The sequence below is a fragment of the Cervus canadensis genome, chromosome 9, assembly GCF_019320065.1.
Source record: "Cervus canadensis isolate Bull #8, Minnesota chromosome 9, ASM1932006v1, whole genome shotgun sequence".
In the NCBI taxonomy this organism is placed as follows: Eukaryota; Metazoa; Chordata; class Mammalia; order Artiodactyla; family Cervidae; genus Cervus; species Cervus canadensis.
In genome coordinates this window covers 69,749,085-69,762,316 of record NC_057394.1, presented here as the reverse complement: position 1 = coordinate 69,762,316, position 13,232 = coordinate 69,749,085, and the positions used below count along the sequence as shown (strand labels likewise).

The 13,232-nt window shown below is 39.4% G+C and overlaps 1 protein-coding gene across 2 annotated transcripts in view; it reads right to left on the bottom strand.

Moving 5' to 3' along the window:
- Positions 1 to 2,935: 2,935 nt before the first annotated feature.
- The window catches only part of VPS36 (vacuolar protein sorting 36 homolog), a 29,597-nt gene continuing 19,300 nt past the window's right edge, over positions 2,936 to 13,232 (bottom strand). For both annotated transcript variants that reach the window (XM_043477951.1, XM_043477953.1), the window contains exons 7-14: positions 12,269 to 12,301; positions 12,071 to 12,148; positions 11,314 to 11,448; positions 9,900 to 9,965; positions 8,266 to 8,330; positions 7,556 to 7,640; positions 6,346 to 6,422; positions 2,936 to 6,252 (exon numbers count right to left, since the gene is read on the bottom strand). In XM_043477951.1, the coding sequence (XP_043333886.1) occupies positions 6,159 to 6,252; positions 6,346 to 6,422; positions 7,556 to 7,640; positions 8,266 to 8,330; positions 9,900 to 9,965; positions 11,314 to 11,448; positions 12,071 to 12,148; positions 12,269 to 12,301 (633 nt within the window). In that variant the 3' untranslated portion in view covers positions 2,936 to 6,158. The remainder of the gene's footprint in view (positions 6,253 to 6,345; positions 6,423 to 7,555; positions 7,641 to 8,265; positions 8,331 to 9,899; positions 9,966 to 11,313; positions 11,449 to 12,070; positions 12,149 to 12,268; positions 12,302 to 13,232) is intronic.

Genomic DNA, 13,232 nt, shown 5'->3' with positions numbered 1-13,232 from the left:
GTTCAAGTTGTGTTTTTTAAAACAATAGGAGAGGATAGAGTTCCACCTTAACAGTCAGGCTTGTTTTTGAATAGGGTGTAATGTGCAAGACAGTTTATCATTAGCATACCAATGTGTGGTAACGGAAATCGGAGCCCAGATTTGGTGGTCCCTGGGGAGCAGGTGATTTGAACGAGGGTCCAGGAATCTTTGGCGGGGGAGGGGGGGGGCGTGTGCGGAGTGGGGATAGATACATTCTGTTGGTTGAGGTGTGAATTATACGGATTCACTGCATTTGTCAAAACATTCAATTTAAGATCCGTGCATTTCACTGTTTGTAAATTTTATCTCTATTTTTAACTCAGAAATGTACCATTTGCAGGTCCTTGAATCTATACTTAACCTTTTAAAAGGTAGCCCAATTATTCGGTTGTCAGAGCTATCAGAGGTTATCAGAGTTACCAAATTTGCAAAGCATTGTACTGATTCAGTTCAGCCAAAGATTCAAAAAAGGCTTTAATGTGTGGAATGAAAAAAATATGCAATGTGAGAGTTGTGAGTTGTTTTTATTTGGAGCAAAATGAGGACTAAAGCCCAGGATTCACCTCTCAGATAGCTCTGAGGAAATGCTCCGAAGAGGTAGGGTGAGAGGTCTGTATACATACCTGGTTTGTGCTAGTCACCAGGCACAGAAGTCTCTGTTAATAATTTTAGTGCTATTCTAGATATAAGAGGCAAGAAACTGAGCTCATAAAATCTTCCGAAAAATACCTATCTGAAGGCCTGTTCTGCCATTGCTTCCCAACGCACATGCGTGCGTGCATGCTCAGTTGTGTCTGACAGTTTGTGACCCCATGGACTGTAGCCCATCAGGCTCCTGTGTCCATGGGATTCTCCAGGCCAGAATACTGGAGTTGGTTGCCATGCCCTCCTCCAGGGGATCTTCCCCACCAAGGGATCAAACCCCCATCTCCTGCATCTAGCTTCCTGCATTGGCAAAGCTGATTCTTTACCGCTGCATACCAGGGTAGCCTTCCAGGGCACAGTGTCATTCCTGATCTCCACCCTAAACTCCTTTCAAGGGTGTGTTAGGGTCAGTGATTGCAGGGACAGGTGACCAAATCCTTGCAGAGGCAGGTGGCAAGTGACAATTTTTAGTTGGCAAAGGTCACCATCCAATTTCACAGTCAGAATTATCTAGTCCAACATCTATCTATTCATCAACCAAGTGAGAACTCCTTTTAAATACACGCCACAAGCCCTGCCATTTTTGGTTTTGAAAGCAAGAGCTCATTTTAAGAGTGGGAGTTAGATGCAGCAGAAATAAAGTCCAGCCTTGCCTCCATAACCTTGGGCAAATACTTAACACCTCCTTTCCTCCACTGTAAAAGACATCTAATATAGTTATACTGAAGTTTTGTGCTGATTGAATGAAATGTATGGAAAGCAACTTGCTCACTGTTGATCTCTCAGACACACTCTTCCTAGAAACCCACTCTGCCTCAATCGAAGTGCAAGGGCCTGGGATCAATGTGCTTGGTCAATTCTTAAATAAGAGCATTATTGAGATGTTTGGTCATTTTTGCTTTAATTTGAATTCTTGCCAAACTGTTTTCTAGACAGTTAAGACAGTTTAATCCTTTCTAAAAAGAAGGCACCAGAAATTTAAAGGAAAAAAGCTTTCAAAAGAACCATGGTATGGTCTTAGCTGTATTAAACTAAAACAAGCTGGCTGACAAAGATATCTTGAATAAGTGACTGGTCAAGGAATCTTTTGCAAATTGTGTAAAATGTGTTCACTATCTCAATAACACCCTTTATATAAATAGGGAGATTTTTTTCCCCCTAGATAACACTCTGAGAGACAAGCTTTAACTGACTCGTGATTATTAGAGCACAAGAAAGAAAATGATTGACCCAATTGTCACATTGTGAAAATAAGACCTTGCGTGTGTGCTAATCTAACTTTTCTGGAATGCTTCCCACATCATGGAACTGGCCCATGTCATGGAATTTGAATAAACCAGCGTATCTCGGACAGACCGAGCCCGGACAAGTGTGGATAAGAAGCCTCTTGGAAAGAGGGTAAAGGACACAGACTAAGGTTTCAGACTCAACTCAAGACACACTATAATTCAAAAGCCACTCAGCTTTTGTGAGTGAATACTTAACTAGGAATCTACCATGTACAATCACTGATGTAGGTCACTGGGAATTCCAAAGAGGTGTTATGTGATATTCCTTATAACTTAAAGAAATCTAATTTCTCTGTTTTCTTACGGCATCGAGATAACAGAGAACAAGATAAAAGACAGTAATGTTGGGTTGGCCAAAAAGTTCATAAGAGCTTATGGAAAAACCCAAATGAACTTTTTGACCAACCCAATATATGGTTAACTGGGTTTCGGAATAGTAGAGTTGTGTCCTGGAAACAGATTTTTCTAGAGCAGGTGGGAACGAGCAAAGTATGGTTTTGATTATAGGGTGGATGGGAGGAAATAACAAAGGGACGTCTGAACAAGGACAGTGTGGCCCAGGAAGAGGAAGGGCCAGACCTCCTCTTGTTCCCTGACCCAATGCCTTCCCCAGACCATCTCTTGTTTCTCTTCAGCCTAGTGGATCAGCTCCTCCTCTCCCACCAGACCTTCTCAGACCGTCCTCCATCAGAACAGAAGCCTCCCTCCTCTATCCTCCAAGCATGGCACCCATGCCCCTGCCCTGGCACAGACTTCATTCTTATCTTCGGTTAAGGCTGCTCACATGTCTATTTCCCAGTGAGGTCACTCTCTTAAAAGCAGGGGCTGCATCTTATTCACTTCTGTATCCCCCAGTGGCCCAGTTCCTCACACAAAGTCAACAGGTATTCAAAAATGTTTCTTTTTATTGAATTCAATGAGAGATGAAAGTAGGGTGAAGTGAAGCTCATTTATAAACAAGCACACATATTGGAGGTCACTCATTTGGTAGTCATTTTATTGGATGCTTACTGTATGCCAGGCCTCACGCTAGGCTCTGAGGGCACATCCATGAACAAAGCAGATAAAAATCTCTGCCCCCGTGGAGCTGACACTTAAGATCTATCATAAGGAGTAGGATCCGCAATACATTTACATAAATTCAACCATACCTATCAGCATAGAGAAAAAAAAGGGGGGGAAAAAGACACATTTAAGTACTTTAATTATTGGTACTACAAAAGTCTACTGTTGATGTGTAGTCTTTTATTATATATTTTACTTGCTATAGTCATAAAATATTCATAGCCATGTATCACTTTACAGCCAGTCTACTTGTAAGATTATATAGAGAACTTTATTGGCAATTTCAGAGATTTTCACGGATCATTTTGAGCATGCTTGATTCCATCCTTAAGCACAGTCCTTAAAACCTACCCATCTTAAAAGTTGTGACTCTACTGTATCAGATGGAAACTTGGAGGTTGTTGGGCAAGGAAGAACCATTCTAAGTATCTGAGCATGAGAATAATGACATGATAAATCCATGTCTGGTTGGCTTAGTCTGGTAACAGGGAACAAGAGATAGTACCTTCACATAAATACACATGGTCAATCAACAGTGGAATTCACATCAAGAATTAAAAAAAATAAAAAAGAACAGTTCATGAGTCATTTCCCATTTTTTTTTAAGACAACTAAAATAGTAAGACCTTGAGGTCAAAAATATTTATAATCAACTCGATTATAAAATCTAAAAGAAAAAATCTTAACATACTGGCTTACTCTGACTAAACCTTTATCATTTTCATACATTTTTCAAAGAGTATTTAAAAAGAACACCAAGTTAAGAAAAATCATTTTTAAATTTTGCAATAATTTTACTCTATATACATTAATACCAATCATTTAACCCTGAAAACATTCTTCACTTGTACAATGTAAAAAATTGGACAGTATGTGACTACAAATATTCCATTATCATAAAGCTACAGATTTGTGCTCCAAAGAGCAAAGTTAGAAAGCAAAAATAATAATATAACAGTGATAAGCACCAAGAAGACAGAACTTTTTTGCACTTAGGGCCTGACTGGTTGTATTTAAACATAACCTCTACCAACAAAGGAACGAAAATGACACCTTATTTAGCAAAAACAAAACAAAAAGAACAAAAAATATACATATAGAGGTCTGGAAACAGTGAAGAATGCCCACTTTAAAACAATAAAATCAATCATACCTGTTTTTTAATTAATGTGACATTTGCAAAACTAGATTCATGTCACTTTAGTTCACTTTATATAATTCAGACTGCTCCATTTTTGTTAATGTGTAGTATAAATGAATATGCTGACTCATGGGAGTCTGCTGTAATGAATCGACACCATTAGAGCTAGAAGACCCAGTAGCTCTAACAATCTTAGTTGCAACTCATTCCAACTGGTGAAACAGATTATTTATCTGTGTAATTTTTAAAAACCTTGGCCAGATGCGATATGGAGTGAAATGAGTGTGTGTGTGTATGTGTGTGTGAGAGAGAGACAGAGTGCTTCCCAGACAGGAGTGACATGTAAACAACCATACATAATGGCTCCAAAGACTTGGGCAGCCAGACACTGAATTTCCCCCCAAACAAACGAGAGGGGATGTTAAGGGGCGTGTCATCACCACGTGGAATCAGCGACAGGGTTTGGAACTAAGACAGGATGCCTCAGCCACGACGTTCCCGTGACACTGGAGGATGTGAAGCAGCAACAGGGATCAGGCGGGGGTCGGGGATCGACTCTGGCTGCACATGGAGGGTTGCCCTGGGTCTGCAGCTGAGGGTCCCCGGACCTTGCCCACAGGGCATCTGCAGCAGCCTGGCAGGGTCCTCCACTTCTTAGTAAGGATGTCTCACGGAGCCCAGAGTCTCAGCCTGAGCATTCCCGCCTCCTGCTCTCAAAGGTTCTCTCAGAACAGATACCACCCCTTTTAGAGGCCTGGCCAAAACCCATCAGTGACCTTCCACTGCCAACTCAGCCTTGAAAGGGGCTCTCCTTCTCTCCCTGTGGGGTCCCTGAGTTTGAGGTAATGCCAACGGACCATACGCCGTGTTGCAGTAATGAAGTCAGGCGGTCCACTAGAAAACTCAAGCGATCTGGACTCAGTATTAGCCCGTTTTCGTCATCTCAGTAATACTTTCTAGTGAGAGAGTTTCTCCACACAACTTATAATGTGTGGTGTAAAGGAAAAAAATATTGCTAGAGGAGGATACAGTTTTTAAAAGTTCAGCAGTGAAACTCCTTAAGGGAAGGAAAAGGAGACATATTAACATTTCCACTTTCTATTTGTCCATCCTTGGCTTTGAGGTAAAAGAGCACCAAGGTTCATGTAAAGCTAGTTAAAGGTTCTTCCAGGCCCCTCCACCCACACAACAATCTGAGGGAAATCCTGAACCGTCTACTTCCCAAATTTGTAACCGTATCTCTGGGCATGTCCATACAGCTCTTTAATTCACTAGCAAAATCCACAGCAGTTTTTAAAACAGAATGACATAGTTGCATTCTTTAAATGCCAGCCATGAAATCATCACTTAAAAAAAAAAAAGAAACTAGTCAGATTATATATATGGAAGTCAAGCAAAATTCTCTCTTTTTTTAAGCTGCTTTATTTGGTCTGCTGAAGACATGCCTATGGCTGCTTCTAAAAAGCCCTTAGGAAGAGCCTCACGTGACATCCTGCAGTTGGATGTTGTCAGGTTCTTAAACTACACTGTAGGTCTAAACTTCTTCATGAAAACCCCCCAAAGTGCACACTAAATGCAAAGAAAAACTTCTTTTACAACAATTCAGCAAATTTCAGTCACACCAAAATAATGATCTAACCTGTCCAAACATGCAACTTCTCTTTCTTCCCCTATGAACTAAATTCTTTTCTTTAAAAAATGGTCAGATTTGAAGATCGAGTTAAAATCCATCAAATTTCCAGTTAAACACTGAGGGTTTCTATACAACAGTAGCATGATTTTGAATTCATATTGGCATTCAGCTTTCTGTATTTTCCTATATGTATCCTAGAGAAACTTCCTGGATCATAATATTTAGGGAGAAATCAAAAGGGTCTTGTATGATACTGCAAAGTTCCAGTAAATTCTGTTTATCAGGGTTTACCCTTAGCTCAATGGCATTCAACCTCTCCATGATGCAAGTATATGGATAACAAGTTATTTCAGATACAGAACTCTTAGCTCTGTGTCATAAATAAATTTGGGTAAAACCGCAAGCCTTCCACTGAATCATCTCGGCAAAGATGGCCCATCTTCTCGGCAAGAAGCAACCTAGGAGTCAGGGGGAAAAAGACCACCATCATCCATCCATCCATTCAGAAACACAAATGATAGCTCTAAGTGAGCAGCAGAGACCTCACTTACCTCTCTTTAGCCAGGAGGACAGACATTCCCACGAGCTTAGCAAACTCTTCTGATGTTAACGATCCCTTCTCTGAAACCTAACAGAAACGCAGAGCAGGAAAAAAGATGTGATCATTTAGGCCATCTCGGTACTAACCTGAGGAGAATATCTACAAATATACTCAGGAAATAATGACTGAATTTTCTACTAAAATCACTCTAAAACTAAATCTTCACTAAAGCTTAAGTCTACAAAAGTGGAAGGACCCAAAACAAACACTGTAGACTAAAACATTGTGTAATAAGGCAATGTGTGTGTGTGTGCGAAGTCACTTAAGTGGTGTCCAACTCTGTGACCCCATGGACTGTAGCCCGACAGGCTCCTCTGTCCATGGAGTTTTCCAGGCAAGGATGCTGGAGTGGGTTGCCATGCCCTCCTCCAGGGGATCTTCCCAACCCAGGGATTGAGCTCGCATCTCTTAAGTATCCTGCATTGGCAGGATGGTTCTTTACCACTTGCGCCACCTGGGAAGCCCAATAAAGGCAATGTACTTCATAGTCTGAAAAGGAACATACAACAAATTCTGAGTCCATAGTACATGCTCCAGTGAAGGACCCTTACACATAGGATTGGTTTTAAGTAATGTGATTGGAATATGTATAGCCTTGAAAAGTTCATCAAGTTTAAAATAAGAGGTATAATAAATGTGAATTATTCTAATTATACAGGCTCACCACAGAAACTCAGAGGCAGTAATATTTCAAGGTTCTAACAGATAATCAGTTTGGCCAGCAAAATCCACCTAAACTACATTTGCTTTCCGTATTTTTTGAAGCAATTATTTTACAAAACAATTTGCAATGTTTACAGTGCAGCTTACTAGGGTATGATTAAAAGAAAAAGTTCAATCATGGGTAACACTCTGACAAAGTTAAAAACTTACCCTCAAGGCTGAGTTTCAAACAGAAAGGGAGTAAGCACCTCCCTCATTCTAGCTCCCCTTACTTACAAGATGTTATGAGTGTTGGCAAGTTTCAAAGAGCTTTCAAAGTATAAATGTGATGAATAGTCACTCATTGTTAATAATCAACCGTTTTCAATTGGGTCTGTGAACATTACTTTTTAGCAAAGTTAAATTCAAAAGGAAATCCTGTTTCTCAAGTTGCTAAGCACTGGGGTCTTCGGGGGGCAAGCGCTAATGGGGGGAGGGAGGAAACCAGGTCCCCGTACCGTCTCCAAGGCTGAGGCCACCATTTCCTCCTCCTTGTGGGACTGAAGTTCAATGACCATGACGCCGCTGTCAAACACGCGGAGTCTAAAAGTCGCAGAAGGGAGAACAAAGCCTTGAACATCTGGGATCTTCGACCCTCGGGGAGGCGAAAATATTTTTTTACTTTCATTTATGCCCAGGTCTGAGGGCAATATTAACACAAAACAACATTTCAAATATAACGACCATGGGTAACTAAGGTATAACCAAAAAAGCTCATGAATAAACAGTTAATGAAATTCTGAACTGTAATCCACATGCTAAGTAAAATACACCTGGCTACTTTTTTTAAAACCTGAGGATAAGGAAAATACAATTCACAGCTGAATGTTTGTACCTCCAGGTCTCCAGAAACTAAGACAAAAAAAAATGTGTAAGGATGGAAAGACTGGTCACTGTGACCTCATGGGAGGGGCCCACATTGGCAAGGGTCTGACCACCTGCCCCTGAGGCCCTGCACAGCCCTGAGAAGGATGGAAGCTGGGATGTCAGCTGCCCACGGTGCCAGATGATTCCTGCCCACATGTGAGAGAAACTTCCAGAAGGGTGATGCATATGCTGGCTCACCACGCAGGTGAGCCTAAGTAGACAGAACACCTAAAGGGCTGTTCTGTCTACTCAGGGTGGAATTGTGACAACAGATGGCAAACTTCCCGCAAGGTTCTTTTACCTGAGAGGTAACTTCAGCGCTTCCAACATCTTGCACGCATTCACTAAATCTTCTGGTGAAAGCAACTAGAGAGGGGGAAGAAAATCCAAGTTTACCATTTACACTGCAAATTTAATAGAGTGATGCTATGTAATTATGATGACCACTCAAACAGAAGAGATAAATGTAAAATGATCATGCATCAAGGATTTTAGGTGGCTTATTTACTTACTAGGCAAAAAGGATTAACAAAGAAGCAAAGACTTCTATTCATTAGAGCAGTGGTATCCAAAGAAATATAATACAAATCATATATGTAGCTTAAAACCTTCTAGTAGCCACATTAAAAAATATACAGGTGAAATTAATTTTATTTATTTTTTTATTTTTGAAATTAATTTTAATGCATATATTTTATTCAACCCAATAGAGCCAAAAATTCGCCATGTAATTGATATAGATATCATTAATGAGATAGTTAACACTTCTTTATTCTATACAAAGTCTTCTAAATCCAGGGTGTAATTTACACTTACAGCACACTTCAATTTGGACTACCTGCATTTCAAGTTCATGATTGTCACCTATAGCTACCTAGTGGCTACCCTTCTGGATCACGTGGCCTTGAAGAATCAGCTCAGTACAGTGATGACCAGCAGCTGTGAGTCACACAGAATAGCTCCGGAGCCAGTCCAGCCTGGGTCCCAATCTCTGTCAAAACACTGTCTCCAGGTAGAGCCGTGGTCAAGCTACTGAATCTTTCTGAGCCTCAGTGTCCTCATCCCCTACTTGTCCCCCAAATGGGGAGAGTAAAAGTAGCTACCACACCGGGTGATGGGGTGGATAAACAGGTAACACGTGCAGAGCGCCCGGTGGATAGCAAGTACCCACTGGGGATGATTACAATGACTGCTCAAATAAAAACATAGAGCAGAGAGACTTCCCTGGTGGTCCAGTGGTTAAGACTCCACACTTCCAATGCAGGGGGGTGTGGGTTCAATTCCTGGTTGGGGAGTAAGATCCCGCGCTGTGTGGCACAGTCAAAAAAATTAAAAAAAAAAAACAAAAACACAGAGCAGAGCGTGGACTTGGGGAACCTGGGTGAGCACCGGAGACACATGTGTGAGCTCTCTGCGTGGAGGGCAGAGAGAGTGCACAGACAGGCCCTTGGGGGCTACGGACATGTGGGTGGAAAGGACAGCGAGAGCTGAGCTGTAGCTGGGGCTGATTCTAAGCCAAAGGAACAGGGCAGCTTTCCCACTGTGTTATCTCCAGGCAATCTGAGTCCAGCCAGGTTCATTCAAAACAGTTAACAATCACAGAATAAGGGCACCAGGCATAGTCTTGTTCATCATCATACAAACACAGGCTATTAGAACTTTAAGGTGTCACTCAACCTAAACCCTATCTTAAAGGTAAAAAACCTGAGTTCCAGAGAGGTTAAGGAAGCTACTCAAAGTCACTGAGCAAAACCAGGAACAGAATCTACCCTCTAGATCCCAGGGCAGTGTTCTTTTCACTGCACCACACTGCTTCTCAAAATGTCAATACTTTTGATATTCACAGCCCTTCCTCAGATTGTATTCATTGTAGGAGAATTTGTATTCTATCAAGAAAGTCTATATTTAGCTAAAAGCATATCTAAATATTCTTACTTCCATTCCTCGAGCTCGGTTTACTAAACAGTACACCTCTGTAAGTGACATTATTCCTCCTCGTTCCTGTTAAAATATGAAATAAAAAGAAACATTATATATAATCAGCACTAGTTTGCACTTCCTAATAGAAATCATAATCAGAGCGAAATCAGAAATTATAAAATTTCTTAAGAAGCTTTTTAAAACTATATTTACACACCAGGAACCTGTTCAGATACCAGGAGGCACTTTAAGTTCCCTATTTGGACTTTAATGCCATAATTACTGTTTTAACATTACTTAAATAAAAAGAGGGGTTGGACACTATGTTTCAAAAAGTGTATTTAAATGTTTTAAGTTATTCCAGCTAATAACTAAATAAATGATGGAATTAAATAAGAATATCACCATTTTGCAACTCCTAATGAAGTAATAGGTACAGATAATGACTTTCAGTAGCTGTTAATATCACACAAAAAAGATAATCAGATATAACATACCTCCTGATAGAAATGCACAAAACCCTCTATAAAATATTCTTACTAGGACAAAAAAAAAAGAACTTCTAGATATAACTACCAATTTACAGGGAACACATAAGACAGTGAAGCATGGTAACTTACAGTTAGCAAAATCCAACTCTGAAACACTCTATAAGATAAACTACTAGCTTCTTCAGTAAATAAATTGTATGATGGGAAAAAAGAGATAGGGGAAGGAAAAACCCATAGAATTAAAAAAAAAAAAAAACCTTGAGAGAAATCAAACATTTGTAATGTATCTTGGCTTGAACAAATCAACTGCAACAGAAAATGTGAATACTAACTAGGTATCTGATAATGCTAAAAAATTATTTTTAAATTTTTAGGTGTGAAATGGGATTATAATCACATTTAAAGGCATCTTTATCACTATAATTACATAGTTAAATGTTTACAGGTAACGGGATATGATGTCTGGGATTCACTTTAAAATAATTTTGAGTGGAGCTGGATGATGGGGACATAGGGATTCATTATGCTATCCTACTTTGTCATATGTTTGAAATATTTCTTAATATAGGTGCTTTAATAAAGTTTTGATTCCCTGAATAATGTTAAACTAGAATATGAAACTTTATTATGAAGTTATTAATAGTACACAGTATATGAAAAAAATGTGTCCAAAATATATACAGATTATATATTTCCTTTTGAAAATAAGAGATAAGACTTTTTGTATCAAACAGATTTAGATATCTGAAATGGAAATTAAAAACAATTTAGAAAGTTATTGACAAAGAATCACTGAACTAGTTTAATTTATTACCGCAAGGAAAAACATGTTGGTTGAATAGTAGCCACATCATGAAAGGAGTTAAGCTCTTAAGACCTCTGATGACACAAAAATAATTTAACACAATTTAAAGAGACCATTAAGATTTTGTTTTTACCTCCAAAGGTGCCTGCAGTATTCCAGCCAGCTGTCTGGCCAGCTGCATGTGGTACTGTGTGCCGGAGCCGTAGGTTTCCCTGGTAACCGGGTTAGCTATCCCCATGCTCAGCAGATAGGACTTAAACCTGATGGTCTATAATGAGAGGAAAAGATACACACAAAGACTATGCAGATTTAGTCTCTCTAGCCAGCATCTGAAATCCATCAGACATTCAGTTCCACTCGATTATTTCTATATCTACCCATCTCTTCTGCTGTGTTTCTATGCTGTGAAATATATGAGTGGATTCCTAGTATTTCCTGGCATAAATCGGATTATTACTCTTCTCCTGCCTTAGTATCTCAGGCTGTATTTACCCCACAGGCTTGGTGGCAGATGAGACTAAGATAACAACCATCCTCTGTTTAATGTCAACCAAGTGATAAAACCAAAAACCTAGGAAACAGCTGTGACCAGATTGTAGACAAATTTAATGAAACATATCAAACTTAAGGGTATGTCAAGAACAACCACTTCTTCCACATTTCAATATCTCTTATTTTCTACACTCCAGGAAAAGTACTGAAATATCCTTTAATTCTGCTAGAGCTAACAAAGTTTTTATGGCTGACTTTTTCTTCCACATTGTCATATATCCTCAAGTCCTAAAAGAAATCGAATACTTTAAGAAACAGCATGCTGGTAAACCACCAAAATGTCCTTGTGTTATCTCTGTAATCTAGTTTCCAATGCCTTAAAGAAGCAACCTGTTCACCTCATCTTCTGTGATGTCACCTTGCTTGTCTTTGATCTTATTAGCAATGGACTTCGATAATTCCACCATTTCCTTAGCCTGTCAAGAGAACAGAAAAAGAGCAAAAAGAAATAATGTCCCTAAATGTCTGCTAACAAAATATATTTTCAAAAGTGTTTTATAATTGGTATGAATTTAATAGATGTAAATGACATATACCTTGACCATTAGCTTGCTGAGGTCTTCGAAGGCCTGAAATGAGAAATGAGATTTTGTTGGAATCTGTCTAAAGAACTGAGATGTTTTAAAGCAATGAAGCACTCTATTTTCTTCCCTATGATAGAAATTTATGAAATTTTCTGACAAATATCAATTTATTTACATGAATAGTTATATAGTCATAAATCTACCTTATCCTAAAGAATTCAGTTTAGCTTAGAAGCTGTCAAATTTCCAAAACCAACTGCAGAAAACAACTTTTCAGAAAGAAAACAGTCACTGGTTAAACAAGCAAAAGGTGACATAATAGTTTAGAAAATATTATTTCTTTGACACAAGTAAGAAAATTTGTCACAGTTTTTCCCAGATAAGAGGTCAAGAATCACAGGTGTTGTACAGTTTTCCTGGCCAAAAATGGCAACATGCAGCTGCAGGAATACTTCTCTGGATCCAACAATTCGGGCCTTAATAGCAGGTGTGATTAACCAAAACCATAAACCTCAGCCTTGAATATTACACAGATTATACTTGTAACCTTGGCTAAACTGGATATCACAAAAGAACATTTAAATACCACCAAAACATATATAAATAAACCCCGTCACCTGTTTGATTTACTACAATGAACATCCCCTTTGAAGGGGGGATGTTCGAACTTAATCAGATATATTTATAATTCAAGTATTTGTGGCTCAGTGATAAAGAATTTGCCTGCCAATGCAGGAGATGCAGGTTCGATCCCTGGGTCAGGAAGATCCCCTGGAGGAAGGCAGGGCAACCCACTCCAGTATTCTTGCCTGGAGAATCCCATGGACAGAGGAGTCTGGCGGGCTACAGTCCATGAGGTCACAAAAGAGTTGGACATGACTGAGCACACACTCACATACTTCCAGTGCAGAACAGCATCTAACTGATGTGCACAGATGTTACTTTTTAAAACCAATTAAGCAGCTTATCATTAATT